This window comes from Gadus morhua, chromosome 4 (assembly GCF_902167405.1).
Source record: "Gadus morhua chromosome 4, gadMor3.0, whole genome shotgun sequence".
In the NCBI taxonomy this organism is placed as follows: Eukaryota; Metazoa; Chordata; class Actinopteri; order Gadiformes; family Gadidae; genus Gadus; species Gadus morhua.
In genome coordinates, this window is record NC_044051.1 from 3,018,744 (window position 1) to 3,039,117 (window position 20,374).

A 20,374-nucleotide genomic window follows, 5' to 3' on the forward strand; every position below is an offset into this window, starting at 1 on the left:
CCTCAAACTAGTGGAGGGTGGAAAGGTTTATCGCGTTGACTCATTGGAGAAATTGATTTCACTTGGTCGCTCGGAGTAAACAAACAAGGGTGTCGCGAAAAAACGTGCGCGGACTGCTCCGAATCCAATTAAGCCACTGTCGACCCCCCCACCCAACCCCCCCCCCCCATCCCTGTGTGTGTGTGTCTGTGTCTGTGTCTGTGTGTGTGTGTGTGTGTCTCACTCTGTGTGTCTGTGTGTTTGTCTCTGTGTGTCTCTGTGTATGCGTGTGTATGCGTGCGTGTGCGTGCGTGCGTGCGTGTGAGAGAGACGGAGAGATCGGGTCGGTAAGGTGGGATGGGGGTCGACACTAACTTGCACAGCTGAGTCCATAATCAATAGAGGGGGGGGGTCGATACGCGGCAGACACATCCGCGCTCTTAATTAAGACAATTACATCTTTGCAGCGCCGGGGCCCGTTAAGGCGGACGGGCGCCGGGCGCAGGTGCATCACAGCCAGTCACCTCTAATGGACCCGCTAAGACGCGCGGCGCGCGGGGAAGGTTAGGCGGCCAAGGACACGTACACACCGGGCGCAGCCGTCACTCCAGGTAGCGCGCGCACAGCCCTGCCTTCTGTTAACCCCGCCGTATAGCATTAGCATGGCGGTAGCTTGCCGTATAGCGGTAGGATTCACTATAGCGTTAGCATGCCGTATTGCGGTAGGATTCCGTATAGCGGTAGCCTGACGTATAGCGTTAGCATGGCGTATAACGTTAGCATGCCGTTTAGCGTTAGCATGATGTATAGCGTTAGCATTCCGTATACCGTCAGCATGTTGTTTAGCGTTAGCATGCCGTTTACCCTTAGCATGCCGTACAGTGTTAGCATGATGTATAGCGTTAGCATGCCGTATAGCATTAGCATGGCGTATAGCTTTAGCATGGCGTATAGCGTTAGCATGCCGTGTAGCGGTAGCATGGAGCTCTGGCACGGTTAGCTATGTTCACCGGGTCATCAAAAGTCTGGGGATGACGTCGAGATCAATATCATCGTTGTGGTTTGCTTAGCTCAGGAGGTAGATCGACTCGTAACCGGAAGGTTGCTTGTTCGATTGTCGAGGTGTCCCTGAGCAAGGCACATCACCCTAACCGCTTCTCACGAGTTGGCTGTCGCCTTGCGTGGTGGACTCCGCCGTCGGCGTGTGAACGTGTGTTTGAACTGTCGGAAGTCGCTTTGGATAAAAGCCTTGGCTTAATGCCAGAAAAACAAGCTCCTCTACAGAATGGATATGGAGCCGATGAATTAAAAGTCTCAGGGGGGGCCCCTTCGTAATACCTTCAAAGAGATACGGCATTTCTTTGTCTTACTAGCAATGTTTCAACATTTAATCCTCTTCTAGTCTCTATTTAGGTGCTGGGATCAGTATTAAAAGATTTTGCTTTTGGACAATTTTTTGATTATAGTCGCACTCTGCGACTAGACGGCTCGGCCAATGCGTGTTTAGCCGGTACGAGGCGGTTCCCTCACCGCGAGGACCTTCCTGGCGTCGTACATGTTGTCCACGTAGACGTTGTAGTGGGGCAGCTGGGGGCAGAACTGCTCGAAGCCGCGGCCCAGGTAGCCGTTCTCCACGTGCACCAGCAGAGACCTGCAAAAGGGGGGTGGGGGGGGGGATCAGAACTAAAATCAGGGCCCAGAAGTAAGTAAGTAAGTAACATTTATTTATAAGGCACATTCAAAAACAGTTTTCACTGGCCTAAGTGCCGTACATGGTGCAAAAAGGCATATCAAAGGACAGACGCCTTTATATACCTACAGTGTATGCACACACGAGAACCAGTGAACCATTGCGTGAGAGTGTACCAAGTTAAAACCACCCTGAAGAAGTAGGGACGTCTGTCTGTCTGGCATTGGCAGTCAGACATCCTCATCATCGTCAAGCGCCGATGACATCGTCAGTTCCTCTAACAGGGGACTGCAGAATAGCGGATAAAAAACAACACCTGGGTGTCCCTCGACTTTTTGCGTGTTTATTTCAAACTTCTCTTTTCCAACCCCCCCCCCCCCCCCCCCCCCTACCTCTTCTGCCCACCGCAACCACCAGCCCCGGTGAGCATTTAGCCCCGAGTCAAAACAACACAGGACTTTGAGTTAGCGCCGCCGCCGACCCAGAATGCATTGCGGCCCCCGCGCATACAATAAATAAAAACAAAAAGGAGGAAACCGAAGTCGGTACGAGTACTGAAGCATGGCGGCCGCCGAACACGGCTGAGGATGAACAAAGTTCAGAAGGGACGTCGACATCCCCCCCCCCCCCCCCCAACTTAGCGCTGGTTAAGCGTGTCGGAGACGGCGCCGCTACTTCACCTGCGCACGCCGCGGCGCTCGTTCCACGGGCCCCATCCTCCGCGTGGGTGACATATTTACGGTGTGGGGGGGGGGGGGGGGGGGGGGGAGGGGGTACCATACGACGGGCCCTGCCTGGGGGGGCACCGGGGGGTCGGGCTTTGTAGCGGGGGGGAAACGCCACACGCGCAGCGAACAAGAAAACAGCTCCATCAAGGCGGGAGGCAAAGCGCAGACGCTCAGGCTGTCAGCCGCATTACAGAGACACGCACGCAAATGGTTGGGGGTGTTGACACTTGTGAAGGAGCTTGTTATCCAAACTTGGGAGTAAGTACCCCCCACACACACCCACACCCACACCCACATGCACACACACACACACACACGCATGCGCGCGAACATACACGCTCGCACACGCACGCTCGCTCGCTCTCCCAGCCAAATCCTCCTCTCTAATGATGTTCCCAGAGACGTTGCGTGGCGCAGGAAGAGGCAGCACTTTGCCGTTGAAGTTGATTTAAATAGATTTTAATGAAGTTGCGCGAAAGGTAGCCTCTGTTCATAATCAGCCCGTACCGGAGCGGTGGAGAGAGTTCTAACGAGGGCAAAGGGCGGGAAAAACAGCATTTCCGTTTTTTTTTTCTTTGCCCGTTTGTTTTGCGATTTTTCCTTCCCCCTCTCTCTCTCTCTCTCTCTCTCTCTCTCTCTCCCTCTCTTTCCCTCCCTCACTCTCCCTCCCTCACCCTCCCCTCATCGCTTAACAGCCAGAGGCTATTATGATAAATATGAAATTATGAATCACATTATTATTTTTTTTCCAGGTCTCCACAGCAATTAAATTGTCTGGCCATCAGTTGAAGATAGCATTAGCATTCCGCTTACGCGGCGTCGCTAATCCACATTAATTCGGAGCAGCTGCGACATCTGGGCGGAATACCGCCCTGGTCCAGCCGACGGTGGAGGGATGGCGTCGCTTCGTTTGAGGACGGCCAAGAAAAATTATAGTCCAGAAAAAATGAAAAACGAGATAAATAAGAATACAGCAAGTAAATAAAATAATGAGAGAGAAACAGGAGAGCCTCAAACGTTACTGCCACGGTGAAAGCAATTAGATGTAAAAAAAAAAAAGGCACACACGCACACACACACACACACACACCTATGTACGTGACAAAAGCACATTTAGATGCATGTGTGTAAGGACACCCAAAACACACACGTACACACGCACAGCCAATCCAGGGCACACGAGTCACAGTTGTTGTTGCTTGCATTCGGCATTATGTCTTTGCTCCCTCTTTTTTTGCGGTTAAAAAGAGGTCATTATCGAGATTATGGGATCTATTCCTGGACCACATTCATATCCCCATTAAGAGAAACCTTCCTCTCTCTCACTCTCTCTCCTCCTCCGGGATTTTCAACTTTCAATTTCTTTTTTTTAAATGTTGTGCTACTTAATGATAGGAGAGGGTGGGTTTGGGGGGGGGGAAGTGACAGCTCTTTCAAGTTTGTAGTCCCAGTTTGTTATGTAGCAGTCAGGGATAATTGGGTTGCTCTTTCCATTTCCTGCTCTCCGGTCCCCAACAGTAACAAGCGAGATCAGTGGGAGAGCATTATCATCTTACTCAAATATATAGATAAATATTCGTTTTCTGTGTAGCTTTGCGATGTTTTTAATAAAAAGGGGATTTCATTCAAACCCCCCCCCCCCCACCAACATATTAAATAGTACAGCCGAGATGTCAATGGTGTACACCCCCCCTCCCAACGTTCGTCTACAGAAACGAACAAACAAGTAGTATTTGTATCAAAGAGCCATTAGCTTGTGGATTAGTCGCAAACAAGCTCCTTGCAAAATCTAGACTGGTTTTGAAGCATCTGTGTGTCTTTATGTGTGTGTCTTTGTGTCTGCGTGTGTCATTATGTGTGTGTGTGTGTGTGTGTGTGTGTGTGTGTGTGTGTGTGTGTGTGTGTGTTTGTGTCTTTATGTGTCTTTATGTGTGTGTGTTTGTGTCTGCGTGTGTCATTATGTGTGTGTGTGTGTGTGTGTGTGTGTGTGTGTGTGTGTGTGTGTGTGTGTGTGTGTGTGTGTGTGTGTTTGTGTGTGTCTTTATGTGTGTGTTTGTGTGTTTATGTGTGTGTCTTTATGTGTGGGTGTGTGTGTGTCTTTATGTCTGTGTGTGTGTGCGTGTGTGTCTTTCAGTATAAAGGTTGAAAAGCTTGGTTGTGCAATGAAAATAAGGTTTTGTAAAGGACATTTAAGGCAAGGCAAGAGACTAGATTAACTTTGATCCCACCGATCGAATAGTGTGTGTTTTAGCAAGAACCTCGAATGTGTCACAATGATGTCACATTATACGTTTCATACATTTAACACAACGCTATATTGTACATGTCATGATGCCTACAATCAATACTCGCTACTTGTACTACATTACCAACGTGTGAACTCAAGAACTCAAAATAAAATCATGCAAAAACCTTAATAAATACCCACCAGAACGCAGGCAGGAGATAATAAAATCGATCTTTTATACATGACAATTCCCCTCGGTATCAATCAATTTGAATTACCCTTAAAAAAAATAAAAAATCCCTCCCAAAAAAAGTGAGGCGCAAAGTGACAGACTTTAAACCGAGAGGAACAAGGGAAGAGTGACGAGAGAGTGGCGAGGGGGGAGAAAGAGAGAGTGTGGGGGGGGGGGGGGGGGGGGGGGGGTTGCGGCGGCGGGTACGTTGGGTGGTTCTGCAATCAATCACAGAGCAGGGCCAAGTCAGTCTCCCTGCTAACGTCTCTCCACGGACCGCTTTCCTAAATAGAGCGCTTGCCATTATGTTTCCACCATTGATTCAATAAGGGTCGGCATAATGAAGATGTATGGCAGCCGGTGAGCTCTTTATCCAATAGATCACACTGGGTAATTCATACCTCCGTCTTCATTGTGCCGCTCTCCACGCGAGAGAGACACACGGAGAGAGAGGAGAGGGAGGGAGAGAGGGAGAGGGGAGAGAGGGAGAGGGGAGAGAGAGGGAGAGAGGGAGAGGGGCGAGAGAGGGGGGAGGAGAGAGACACACACAGAGAGGGGATAGACAGAGGAGGAGAGGAGGGGAGAGAGAGACACACACACACACACACACACACACACACACACACACACACACACACACACACACACACACACACACACACACACACACACACACACACACACACACACACACACACACACACACACACAGAGGGAAGGAGAGAGACAGAGAGAGAGAGGGTCGGAGAGGCAGGGCGAACGAGAGTCCGAGAGAAAGAGAACGAGAACCAGGGGAAGAGAGGGAGAACAGGGGAGAGAGAGAACAGGGGAGAAAGAGAATAGGTGGGAGGGAGAGAGAACAGGGGGGAGAGAAAACAGGGGGGAGAGCGAGAACAGGGGAGAAAGAGAGAGAGAAAGAGAGAGAGACTAAGCCCGCCACTCCGGATAGGACGATGCGAGACCCCAAGGGATGGCGCATGATCCATTATTTAGTTTCCCCGGGATGAAATTGCCACACATCCTTGCACTGGCGCGCGATTGTTTAACATGCAGAATATTTTAATATTAAACCCGTGCCACCGCCACTTCTGCCTGTGTCGGGGAGACGACTGGAGCAGGAAGAGAGAGGGAGAGAGAGGAGTGTGAGGTAATTACACAGCCCTCGGTACAGCGCAGAGAAGGGATAAATAACACAAATTGTAAAACCACGGCTTCGCATCCCAGTCGATGATGAAGAGGGATAATTGTGCGCAGATGTGAGTGAGTTAAGCGCGATTCCCTCCCCCCCCCCCCCCCCCCCCCCCCCCCCCCCCTCCACATGACTTGACTTTGGGGAATTTCACAAATGCGATTGTAAAAACTTACCTTAAACTTCACCGGGCGGGGACTTCTAAACATGACAGAGTGCGCAGAGGTGAGTTTAATTGGCGAGGAGTTAGCACGCACGTAAGCAGGACTAGGAGGCTTGCCAGCGCTTTGGAGCCATGTGGCGTCGGTTTGAATCTCCACACCGAGGCATCACTTCATCAGACACACTTTTGCTCGCCATGATATTGAGCTATTTATTATTGCAATCAAATCAGAGAGGATTTCACATGATACACTCCCACTTAAGGTGTGCAAATGCCATTTGATCGAGTTATGTGGTAATGGAACGCGTCAGTTTGAAACTAACACATTTGAAAAAAGTTTCTCATGACCTCCCCGGGAACAATTTGAAAACTTTATTTTAATAAGCTATTATTTTCAGTATAATCTGTATACATATTTGCAGTCCAATATTCACTGCCTTTCCTTGTTTCCCATTAAAACACAATCCGCCCTATATCTGACCCGGCAGGCTTCTCCAAAATGTTGAAGTACTCTCAGGGCAATTTCTTCTCATCATAATATATTTACAGTAAACAACCGCAAAAAAACACAAGCGTTGATTTTTACGTCGAAACAACGCCAAAAGAGGATAATATTGACCTTAACACCCGATGCTGGCTCAAACGCCAGGGAAACCCCTCCAAGCCGTGAGGGTTATGAAAAACGCAAAAACTCTAGCATTTTTTATTTCTTCGCCTCTCGTTCGATAACCGAGTACATCGCCGTTTGCGAACCATCACACATCATTCTCGGCCGTCCTTTCCCAGGCTAACGTTTCGGACAGCGCTACGGTGCTACTGTGCGCTAGGCTCACGCTAGCTTTGCTGTAGCTTCACCCTGGTCTGGATCGATGAATGAGTCCAAACCCAAAGCGAGAAAACTTTATTTCGAGTGCACACACACAGACACACACACACACACACAATCTCCAACCCTCCTCTGGTCCTTATTTAGAGTTGTGCGTTAGAAGCCGATACAATCCCCTCCTTGCAGGGCTGCTTGCTTCTCGGGCGGAGGTCAAGGATTCATCAATTAATAATAGACGACTCCAAAACGCCTAGCTTACGCCGCGGCCTGCGTGTAACGCGTCCACGCCAAACTTCAAGGCACTGCGCGGTGAGCGCCACGCCACTGATTGATCGGGACGATTAAATATAGATACTGTCCTCAAAAATAACACAGGCCCACACCCCCGACCGCCGCCGCATCTGCCTACACACAAAACACGGAAAAACCTTGGTTGGTGTGTGTGTGTGTGTGTGTGTGTGTGTGTGTGTGTGTGTGTGTGTGTGTGTGTGTGTGTGTGTGTCCCCCCCCCCCCCCCAAGTTACGCAACCTGAAGGCAAGTACAATTGACGTACAACAACTTGTCAATAGAGGTGGGAGGGACGGGGGGGAAATCAACAACAGACAAAAACCTGCCGCGCATCGATCGCGGCAAACGGTAGAGATAAGGATTTTCTCGCAGTAGGCTCAGGAGTTGATTTTGCCTACATTTGAAGGCGAGAGACCAATTACCAAACCACCTCCTCCTCCAACCGCCCCCTCCCTCCCACCCTCCCTCCCTACCTTCCGTTAAAAAAGCCCCCCCCCACCCACCTCCACCACCACCACCACCACCCTCTTCAGAGTCTAGATATCCTTTTAATTATTTAGACGATACTTACTGGTTTACTGAATGGATGGCTTTAATTGAACTGAAGACGGACTCCACCACGCTCGGCCTCAGGGTCTCCTTGGCCTTCAGAATCTCCACAAAGTACTGGCGGGAACGGCAGCGGGAGGAGGAGGAAGAGGAGGAGGAGGAGGGGGAGGAGGAGGAGGAGGAGGGGGAGGAGGAGCGGGGAGGAAGAAAGCCAGACTTAAACGGAAGCTTTTTCGACGTTTTGTATGGAAAAGAGGAATCTGTTGATACAACACCACCCCCACCGCCCCCACCGCCAACACCACCATCACCACCACCACCCATCTCCTGCCCCACAGACACAGACGCACACAAACAAACAAGCGAGCGCACACTCTCCCTTCTCCACCCCGGGTCATCATCTGCAGAAGATCACTTTTAAGACAGGAGGGGTGTGTAGTGTAGGGGGGGGTTATAACAACCATATGGAGGAGTGCTTGCACCACAATCCCCCCCCCCCCACCCACCCCCTACCCTCCTCGTTCCTCGCTCTAACCCCCTCTCCAGACATCAAGAGCGAAACACAACTTAACCCGAGTGCCAGAAGACGATGTATGTGCGACGCCGCGCGCTAACAAAGAGCCATTAAAGGATTGCATTTGATTTTATTGTTTATTCCTGTCCTCGTCTTCAGGGCCTGCAGCCGTCCTCCGAACGCTGGGGGGGCGTCGCACACAAGGTGCGTTGAACGCCCGGGAATGGGCGGCGATGATGATGATGAGGATGATGAGGAAGATGAGGATGCGGCTCCTACAACTACAACACGCCACAGACCATTGGGGGGGGGGGGGGGGGGAGAGGGTGGACAGCTGTGTCGGTCTCAGGCCATTTGAAGCGGAAATGGGATTAGCTAATTAAAAGGCGCGTTAAGGCCTGGGAAGGCATCTAATTGGTGCGTCGTTACGAGTCATTATTCGTAAATGAGGTGCTGTGTCTGAGGAGAGAAAGGGAGATTATTTGGTGCGGGGGGGGGGGGGGGTGGGTGAAGGTGATGGTAAGCGAGGGGGGTTAGGCTATAGCTCTCAATGTTACCTTGAGCCCGCCTCAGCCTGTTTTGGGACCTAATGAGTACTCTGCCTCTTTGCCTCTGCTGCACGGAGTTCAGCAGATGCACATATTTATTGGGTAACCTTGGGCCAGCGAATAGGTAATTGCAGCATGACTTTTTTTTGTGTGTGTGTGTCTTTTTTTTTTTCACCCAGAAGCAGACAGTGCCTGCTTTACCTCCTCCATTCACTTCGTGCTATTTAATTGCATCTTTTCTGCCCTTTTTTTTCATTCCTCCTCCCACCGTAGGAATCAAATTACTTGTGCACGGGCCCTACTTGAAGAGCAGAAAAGCCAGAGTCAAGTAGCCAATGCAAATTATTTTAGGTTAGTTGTTTTTTCGCACACACACACACACACACACACACACACACACACACACACACACACACACACACACACACACACACACACACACACACACACACACACACACACACACACACACACACACACACACACACTCTCTTAAGGCTGTTATAATGAATCCACAGCCATGTGTGGCCTTTAGCGGGCTGGGCAAAACAAGCCCCTGGAAACAAGAGTTGGAATATTCGAGTACCATTAGGTGATGTTGAACAATATGTTGGCCATCGTAATTTGTTTGGGGGGGGAGGGAAACAGAGACTAAAGTAAGGTACGGTGATAAAGAGGTATTTTTGAATGGGAATTTGATATTCGGATGAAATTTCTGCTATCTTTCTGGTTCTGGCTAATCAAAAATATTACCGCCCATGTTAATTTGATAGATTGAACATAACGCTGTGTCGATAACAAGAGATTTTTAAGGATGAGGATTTCGCCTTGAACATTGGGGATCGAACCCCGAACCTTTTGGTTCGGGTGTCCAACCGTCCGTCCCCTGGACTCGCCTTGCCCGGCCCACCGTTGATCCGTCATCTGTTAATAGACCCCAGACATAAACCCACCCAGCCATACACCCACCCAGAGATACACACACAGCCACACACATATACACCCACACATACACCAACCCACCTATACACACACCAAACCACACACACCCATACACTCACCCACCCACACATACACACCCACCTATACATGCATACTAGGGCTGGGCGATTAATCGAATTTCGGTCTCGATTTTGATTTAGCGTCAAACGATCACAAAATTTACCTAATCGAGTTTTCGATTATGTAAAGTTTTCATATCTGTACATTGATTTAGATTTGAACATTTTCTTTTGGACCATTTTGTGTATGTTTTTAAGGCGAGATTTCAAAGTTGTCAGTCCCAAAGTGTTTTTGAGAGAGACACGCCGAATAAATACCTCATGTTTTCAAACTCAAAAAAAATAATCGTTTGAAAAATCGTGACTTCAATATTGACCAAAATAATCGTGATTATGATTTTTCTCCATAATCGAGGCAGGCCTAACGCATACATCCACCCACACATATACAGCCACACCACACCCTCCCAGCCACCCACACAGCCCCCATGAAGCAACGTACGGTGTTGACCAGCTCCAGCTGCTGGCAGTAGCGCTGCTCGGTGAGCACCAGCTCGCGGGCCACGCGGCTCCTCTTGCGGGCCCAGCGGTCCCTCTGCTCCTGAATCACGCTGGCCCCCGAGGGGTCGTTCACCCCCGGGCTGAAGCTCATGGGGGCTGGGGGGAGGGGCGAGGGGGGCGACGACGACCGTGGAGGGATGGGGAGGAGTCCGAGGCTGGGGGGAAGGAGACGGTGGAGGAGAAAAACAGAAACACGATTACAGTTACATTGAGCAGACGCTTTTATCCAAACTTACAAGTCATCAACATTTGTCATAAGAAAGAGAACTAATACATCGCTGTCGGTACAGTAAGGATGTTCATAGAGACAAGCGTTAAGCGCTGGCAATCACAAGGTTAACCCATTCCCTGTACACAACAAAGAAAGCCAGGATAAGATGCGACACAATGTTGAGTACTATCTTAAAGTGCAAAGACGTAACACATGACAATAAGTGTGTACATTAAGTGCCAGGACGTTCATCACAAATTCAGTGTGTACATTAAGGCGCCAGGACGTACAACACCCAATAAGTGTGTAAGAGGGGGTCTGGGGGGGGTACGGGGTGACGCTAGGCAGAGTCTGGACTCTAGGGGAACTCTGAGCTCTTACTGTGTTGTCATTTAGCGTTGCTCTTCATCCAAAGCAATTTACAGTGGATCCAGATGGATCGGGGAGCAGGATGGAGCTGTTGGGCTCACGGGAGTTTGGGGTGGTGGCCGCGTGCGGACATCAGGGAACCGAACCCGGAGCATTTAGGCTAGGGGCCGAACGTCCGAGACACTACACTATGAGAGTCTTATAAAGTGTTATTTTCATTATTCGGGGTATGGATAGTCAACCCTACCCCGATGAATGAAAATAACAAATGATACACTTATAACACAATGCCAACTGATTATGTCGCGGTGAATTAATGGTCGCCCTCGTTTACACACACACACACACACACACACACACACACACAATATATAAACCAAACATGCAATTACCAATCCCCTGCCCCCTGCCGTGAACAATGGTTTGTGATCCCTACCAAACCGGATAGGTCGGTCCACAATGCCTCTTCCGCCAAACAGAGGAAGAGACCAACATGCTGAGGGCGGGGGTCTGACTCAAGAATGCAGTGAGCAGAAGGTCTCCAGGCACATTCCACCACTAAAGTGATAATATCAAACTTAGGCGTACCTATGTATGTTATAACTTAGTTACAACAGCCCTTTTGGGAGGGCAACATCTTCCAAGGGTTGGAACAGATTAGAACCTCAAATCATGTATTATACATGTATTGTATGTTTCATACATACATGAACACACATGTTTTAGTCATAGGATATCTGGGTTCTCCACCTCTTACACTCAAAAGTACATAACGTTTATGTTTCTTCCCTCACGTTTTGAAAGGTATTTAATAAGCGTAGGAATACTGGAGCTGCTCTCATTCAAACTATTAAAGACTCGCAGGGTTTGAGTGATCACAGATCCCGATCACTAATCCGTCCAAAAAACTTCAAATGTCATCAATGAAAACAACAACATACACGGACTTCCTGAGAGACTGCATAAAGTTAGCCACTTCTTCTTCCTCGATGAATCACTGAGTCTGACGACAACTTGACGAGTGTCTCCTGCTCCATCCTCCAGGATGGACCAGCAGATAGTGGCGTGGACCCAACAGATGCCGCTTGGCAGTCATGCAGTTCAGCACGAGAGACAGCGGCGCGCTGGTCGGCTGCACCGCGCGCCACGCCGGCTGAGTGACAGCTCGACGCTTGGCTTCTCATCCACACACGCACGCACGTACGTACGCAAATATGCACACACACACACACACACACACACACACACACACACACACACACACACACACACACACACACACACACACACACACACACATGCACGCACACACACACACACGCACTGACGCACACGCGCACGATAAAGTGTAGATTTGAATAAAACGTAAAAAGTAATAGTATTCACTCGTCACCATCTGTGTCCGTTGTTTTGTGGGATGTCAAGTTGTTTGTATGTTTGATTTCATCTTTATAAAACATAACTTTCTTTAGAGGAATTCAAAAAGGCTACCGATGCTCCTTCTTTGCCGTTTTCAATGTTAGATTTAAACATCTAAACATAGTGTAAACAGCTCCCATATCGACGATAGGCTGATTCAAAGAAACGAGCTACTGATTCGTCAACATTACTTTTCTTGACATTGTTTTGTTTCTTAAAAAAACGTTAAAAAACTCACCTTAGTTCAACGTCTGTTTTTCAAAACCTTCGGCAGGGCGCTCTTTTCGTTTGACTGCGTACTTCCGGGTCAACGTGCATCGCGATTGGTTCCTGTATAACACGCGTCATCAGAACGTTAAAGGCCCACCCTCTACTCTGCGTTGCCACGACGTTGTGTGTGTGTGTGTGTGTGTGTGTGTGTGTGTGTGTGTGTGTGTGTGTGTGTGTGTGTGTGTGTGTGTGTGTGTGTGTGTGTGTGTGTGTGTGTGTGTGTGTGTGTGTGTGTGTGTGTGTGTGTGTGTGTGTGTGTGGTGTGTGTGCAAGTGCGTGTGTCAGGTGGGTAAGAAACATAAACGTTTAGTACTTTTCAGTGTAAGAGCTAGAGAACAAACACTGATCCTATTGAATATAACATACGTGTTCATGTGCGTGTGTGTGCGTTCGTGCGTACATATGTGCGTGTGTGTGCGTTCCTGCGTTTGTGCTTACGTGCGTGTGTGTGCGTGTGCGTTATTTTACCAGTGCATGTAGTTCAGGAATCAGACCAACTCTTGAAACCATATATAGCCCAACTAATTTGCCAAGGCCCTGCTTTTCAAAATGCGGGCTTACTGTTGGGAACTAATTCACTTGGTAATTTCTCTTGAAAGTAAAACCCACCTCAGCATTTTCGAGGTTTATATCTTGGTGGGGACATTAAAAAACCACAGCCCAGACACCCGAACAGTAGATAACGCGACAATCCCCGTGACAAATAATAACTTGCAAGCTAAACAGATTTATTCCTGAACTTCTAAAGATATCTGCATCTCTCCACTTCTGCTTCTGCTGCAGCTGTGCGCTTGTTGAAGCTGTCGCCGGTGTAGAAGTGAGAATACTGACCCCTAGTGTCTGTATAGGTGTTTACCTGCATTACTCCGCTAAACACGTCATACAAACTTAGCCTTTCACTTGTTTTTCATTAATTTGAATACATAAATACGACACTGTTAAAACCACTTAGTTTGGTTCTGTCTGTCTCTCTGTCTGTCTTACCAACATTAATTTAACATGTCTTGAAGACACACACACGCACACACACACACACACACACACACACACACACACACACACACACACACACACACACACACACACACACACACACACACACACACACACACACACACCAAGCGGGCCTCTTTGCATGTGTCACCGGTTTAGGCAGAAGGAATATTTGCAGGAAATAAACCAGAGGAGAATACATTAAAAGTGCTGCGCGTGTTTGCCCATTAACAGGAGACCGTTGTTAACCACCACCTCCACCACAGCCCAGGTAATACGGGGGAGAGGTCCGCGAAAGTGAGGCAAAACACTGCAAATAGCTGAACAGATGAACTGCATCTTTAATGAGAAGTTCATTAAAATGTATGACGATATCGGCGGGTCGAGCCTTTATTGTTTGCAATTGTATTGTGTTTCCACTACATTTGATATTATAATAATTGGCCCCATAACAGACCTGTGCAAATTAGGCCGCTTCAAGGCCCCGGGCGATGCAGGCATGAGCAAGCAGCAGCCGAGTGTGAACAAAGAGTCCTCTTTTTTTATTTGACCCGAGGTAAGGAAGAAAAAAACATAAGCGTCAATAATCTACACAACCAAAGCGAGACTCCCAAGGTTTTCCCGCGCTGTGTGTTGCTCACACCCGCGATCGCCAGAGGACCTGTAATTGACCTCTGAACTTTGCCGAAAACTTCCCCCCCAGATGAAAGAATGTGCTTCTTTTTTTTTTGTATTTCAACTTTTGAGCTCCTGTCCAGTGTCGGTTCCACCGGTCATGAATTATTCACCCACTACTTTTTTTTTTTCCTCGCTTGAAGTTGTCATTTGAGAACCCGCAGGGGTTTTGGGCAAGCCATGTTTACCTTCAAGTAAATAAAAACCGAATCACGAAAACAAACAATGGAAAATAAACGACGGAATACAAAGTATGTCACATCAGAAAAACAAACGGTCGGACTGATGAATCTTCAGCCCCGTAACGGGGGAAAAGTTGTTTTTAACCCAACACTGTCACTTTAAATAAGATAGAGTGCCTGTTGGTGTGAAATGCAATTATCTACCTGTGCTAAAGAGGGAAGGGGGGGAGGGAGGGCATGGCCTTAATTTGTGTTTTAAATGCTTGAGTTGCTGCTCTTCAGCAAAAAATCTGGATTTGTCATTGACAATGTTTTTGTCAAATGGTAATTATGCCGTCAAGGGTTGGCACTTCAATGAAGGGCTACAAGGGTCCCTTTAAGTATGCAATTGTATTAGTTTTAATCTGTCAGAAAGATGTGTTTGCCAGGCCTCTCGCCGGACCCTGTTTGCCGTCGGGCGGACGTGTAGACGTCCGCGGGGACGTTAACTCAGGCTGTTTCCTGCTGTTTTTCCCGTGCTGCGTCCACTAAAGAAAGGAATAGCCTGTTTTGTTTTCTCTTTTTAATCGAGGGCAATTAAAGAAAAAACACGACCACACGCTAGGAACATGTGTTGCAATAGATTACGAACACGCAGTTTGCGTTCTTCGATTGTACCGTTCTGTAATTCAAGGTTGTTCCTGATAAGAACTGTAAACCCCCGTTCACCTACGGCCGTACTCGTTCAGCCATTTTGCTTTGGCGACTGGGGGGGGGGGGGGGGGGTTGGAGGGACTCATTAGAGAGAAACGTCCGTTTGGCCTTGGGAAAAAAAAGATGTACCAACAGATACACAAAACCCTGAGTGTCACTCACATTGTCAAAAAGCACTGTCAAAAAAGCGACACGTTTTGTGTGGAAAAAAAACAACTCAGAAAATAAATGAAAATCCTCTGTGGTTTTTTGCGGGCTAATGATAAACTGTCATACCTGCAATTACTAAAACCAGTCGATGACAGGGTCTCCTTTGAGCATGTCAATGAGGTTTCCCGCCTAATTGGAGGTCTGGGGACGCTATCTCGCCGACTAGCCGTCGCTCAGCCGTCAAGCCGTAAAAAATCGGGCCGTTATTGAATTTTGCGTTGAACGGTCGACGCCTGGGGGAGCTGGGCCCTTTAGTCGCTGCCCAGGCTCCTGACAATCACACAGTTCTACAATTATTGTAAATAAGTTTCTGTCCCCCTGCTGTCGCCCTCGTGTGTGTGTAGGTACAGTGTGTTCAACATAAATGGTAAATGGACTGCATTTATACGGCGCTTTTCTAACCCTAGGCCCCTCAAAGTGCTTTACAATATCGCCTCCCATTCACCCATTCATGCACACATGCACACACCGACGGCATTGTCAACCACTCAAGGCGACAGCCAGCTCGTCAGGAGCAGTGGGGGTGAGGCGTCTCGCTCAGGGACACCTCGACGCTCTAGCTAAGAGGAGCCGGGGATCGAACTTGCATCCTTTCTGGTTACCAGCCAACCCGCTCTGCCTCCAAGCCTCACGCCGCCCCAGGCATGTGACTCTGAACAGAAAATAACAGTCTGGGGCTGTTAAAAAGTCACCACATGTCTCTCTTATACTCCTTCGATTCAGAGTCACGTTTGGAGCCTAGCTAGCCCGCACTGTCCGATGTTTATCCACACAGGTCAGCCTCCCGAGTCAAAGTCTGAAACGTTTCTCGTTTCCGATGACGACGGCGGTTTACGCGGAACGAGTAAGTGCGAGGCAAACATCTCTCCCCCCCTCTCACCCCCCCCCCCCTATTTTTAGCTTGCTTTTATCTCGTTATAATTGGTCTATTCTCAAGAGGCAATACTTTTTTCCTTCTTCTCCTTCTCTTTTATTTCAAAGTGGATCCCTGCTCCTCATTCTCATGTAAAGAGGTTCTGAGAGTGGGCTCTTGTTGCGTGTTTCCTTCCAAGGTTTGTTAGCGCGCGGAGGCGCCTGCTGGGCCCATCATCACGGGCCGATTCAACAGCCTTCAAATGAGCCCAACAATGGCGTTTCCACTACACTTCAATTTGGATGGCGAGGACACAATCCCCTCCAAACTCCTAGGCCTATTTGCATCTCATTCTGCCGCTGTTTTTTTTTCTATTTGTGTGTACGATTCGGGTTTCGCATCGCTTTTGCCTCTCCCCGGAGAACATCTTGTGACGACGGGAATTAGCCGTTTGAGACTTTACGGGTTGCTTTTTCAAGGGATGACAGGGTACATCTGATGCTGATGTTATGAAATCTGAAGCAGCACCTCTCCCCTCTTGAAACCAGAGTAAGATCTGTTCATGGCCGCCTATTACAGATCAGCATCTGTTGTTTTTTTAACTGACTTGTTGACCAAATATAACATGAAAGTCTTATTGACTTTCAAAGTAAGAGTCTTTCATTTACTCTTTTAATCACCATACGTCCCTTTGGTCTCTTGAGATTAATGCAGAATCTGCAAAGATGGTCCCTAATGGTTTGCCATATCTGTGCCCCAGGTTACCGGACCATAGATCTCTCGCTTTGTTTTAATAATTACATATGAGCGAAATGTGAATTAATTATAAGAGCATGTTCATATTTTATGAGTCTTTAGTTTGCTTCAGGGTGGCCCTGGCAGTTAAAGACATTTCCCCTCCCTCTTTCATTCACAGTGTGTCTCTATCTACTGTTAGCTCAAAGACGGAGTTCTGAGGGTGTGTGTGTGTGTGTGTGTGTGTTTGTGTGTGTGTGAGAGTGCGTGCATGTGCGTGCGTGTGTGTGCATGTGTGTGTATTGTGAGTCTCTTTTTGTATGGTGTTTGTGTGTGTGTGTCTCTCTGTGTGGGAGGCTCTTCAATAAATGTGATTTTGTAAGTTGCTTTGCATATTTAAGTCGTTTTATTTCATTAGAATTAAATTCCACAAAGCCATGAACAGCTTTGTGAAGGCTAACCAACAGTTATGGTGCACTGCTGAAAGGGGCAGAAACCCCAAACACATTCATTTCAAGACAGTCGTGAAACCCTTCTGCTCTTGATGTCATTTACAAAAAAATAAATTTTATGTCTGCACCTCCAAAGGTCACTCTGTCCCTTTGAAAAGCGTGGAGAGGGCTGCATCAGACACATGACCCACGTCCACTCCAACCTCCGCCACATCGACGACACATAGGACCACATAGGACAAGACTAGCCGAGCACCGAAGCATTCGAAATGTAAACTCTTACATTTAGGATATTGTGGATAATAATCGCATTGTCCTTCCGACATATACATACAAGTGTCGTAAGACACACAAAAGGGACTACACACTACACACGGAATACGACATGTATATGCACCCCACAGTGGGACGCAGAGACAGGAAGCAGAGAGACGACAGGAAGTGATGGCTGTTTTAGGGGAGATGAGTGGAATGCTGTTGGGTGGATTGCGAGTCAGAACGGTTAACCTTCACTACTAAACATATATACTCCACCTAGAGAGGCGGGGTGTTTTGACAGGCGAGATTAAAAGTGAATTTACATGTTTTTTTTCTTCTGGGGGGTTGGAGAGTTTACCCTCTATACAAATTTCACAAAAGGTCACCCATAAGCAGGGACGATACAAATGTTCTTTTTATATTTTTGCTTTGATAGAATTTCTAAAAAGACGTCTGCTTGTGTGATGACTCCCCTCCATCCGACTCCAATTAATTCAACTTGAAGTACCGTAAGTCTAAAAATCGTCTAAAAAATATCTAAGTAAGGCCCATCCCATTTCTACCCTTTACCCCTTCCACTTACCCCTCCCCCTTGTTTTGAAGGGGTAAGGGGAAGGGGGCAGGGAAGGGGTAAGTGGAAGGGGGCAGGGAAGGGGTAAGGGGAAGGCGTAAGGGGTAGAATTGGGATTGGGCCTAAGAAAAGGAGGCGGTTGTAGACTTCATGAGGTCATCCCGCTCTCATCAGGTTTTCACGCTTCTGTAGCGACACCCATGCTGTCACAGCTCAAGCTGATTCCAAGACGCAAACACACACACACACACACACACACACACACACACACACACACACACACACACACACACACACACACACACACACACACACACACACACACACACACACACACACACACACACTCACAAACTCCCCTCCTCCTACTAGTCCTCGGTGGAGGAGGGGGAGGGGATAGTGGCAATAGAGAAGGAGGTGGTGGTGGTGATGGTGGTTGTGGTGACGGTGATGGTTGTTGTTGTTGTGATGATGAAGATGATGTTGAAGACGACGACGATGGTGGAAGTAAGATAGGAGGGGTGCAAGTGAGGGTTGTTGCAAGTTATGTATATATACAGTATATATATATATATATACCAAACCTGTAGCTGAGCAGGAGGGCTTGCAGCTGCGTTGCATCATGGCGCAGGCTGGCTCTGTCTTTATGTGCGGCGAGCAGCGCCACCAGAGAGACGCCCAACTTCCACTGCTGCAAGGGGAGAACACGTTGTCGAGGGAAACGCTGGGAGGGGCGTTTGAAGGTAGACGCAGGAACGTATTGTAGGCTTGTGTGTGTGTGTGTGTGTGTGTGTGTGTGTGTGTGTGTGTTGTGTGTGTGTGTGTGTGTGTGTGTGTGTGTGTGTGTGTGTGTGTGTGTGTGTGTGTGTGTGTGTGTGTGTGTGTGTGTGTGTGACGTATGTGTGTGCGTGTGTGAGTGTGTGTGTGTGCGTGTGTGACGTATGTGTGTGCGTGTGTGTGTGTGTGTGTATCTGTGTAGGTTTGTGTGTGTGGGTGTGTGTGTGTGTGTGTACGTACGTGTGTGTGTGTGTGTGTGCGTGTGTGTGTGTATGTTTGTATATACGTGTGTGTGTGTGTGTGTGTGTGTGTGTGTGTGTGTGTGTGTGTGTGTGTGTGTGTGTGTGTGTGTGTGTGTGTGTGCGTGTGAAAGAAAGAAAGAATGCACTTCAGTGAGCACTGTAGACATCCATACGTACGTACTATGGCGTCAGCCTGTACTGTATGATTTATCCCAAAGCACAACGCACTCGTCTCCAGAGGAAAGATACCTTGCGTTAGGATATGGGCTTTCAACACGGAAGTCCTTTTCTTCACCTGCTTCTGAGGGAACGGCGCTGTAAGTTACTTCATCACTGCACTCCCACTTCCTCTTTCAACGCTGAGGCAAAGCGAGGCGCTGTAACTTTGAAGGAGTCACTGTAGGTTGTACTTCTTCCTCTGTAACTTGTCACAAACTATAAAAATAAAAAGGTATCTGATGAAAATTAGGCAAAATTCGGTTTTTTTTCCGGAATCTGTTTTTATTGTAACTCTGAGTCTCTCTGTCACGACTGGGTTTGCCTATTCGCTGGTGACACGCCAGTAGATGATCTCTCATATGGAGACCTTAGATACCCCCCAACTCCTGGCCCTCCGGGGAGTGAGATCCTGTGAAGAAGAGCTCTGCCCTGAGGGGATGCTGACCTCTGGAATAGTCCTCACACACAGGATGTGTGGGAAACTCCTAAATCGGTCTAGTCGCTCAAAACTAAAGCATCTAAGTAGCGGCTCAAAAGTTAGGCCTACCCTATTTCCAGCTTTAACCTGGGGAAACTTTTCGTTTATGATACCTAATTTTTCTATACGTTTAATTTGTGTTTTATATTAACCTGATATATCTTTGACTTATATTTTACTTTATTTATTTACATTATTGAACTTTGCCTTTAGATAGGCAACATTTTATTTTCATTATGCATCTCGTATCGCTCCATATCTTTATTTCTTT

General features: G+C 48.0%; 1 protein-coding gene across 2 annotated transcripts in view; it reads right to left on the reverse strand.

Annotated features, from left to right (window-relative positions):
• The window catches only part of arhgef39 (Rho guanine nucleotide exchange factor (GEF) 39), a 75,750-nt gene extending 62,961 nt beyond the window's left edge, over positions 1-12,789 (reverse strand). For both annotated transcript variants that reach the window (XM_030353208.1, XM_030353207.1), the window contains exons 1-4: positions 12,734-12,789; positions 10,438-10,651; positions 7,895-7,989; positions 1,510-1,630 (exon numbers count right to left, since the gene is read on the reverse strand). In XM_030353208.1, coding sequence (XP_030209068.1) covers positions 1,510-1,630; positions 7,895-7,989; positions 10,438-10,587 — 366 coding nt within the window. In that variant the 5' untranslated portion in view covers positions 10,588-10,651; positions 12,734-12,789. The remainder of the gene's footprint in view (positions 1-1,509; positions 1,631-7,894; positions 7,990-10,437; positions 10,652-12,733) is intronic.
• Positions 12,790-20,374: the final 7,585 nt, after the last annotated feature.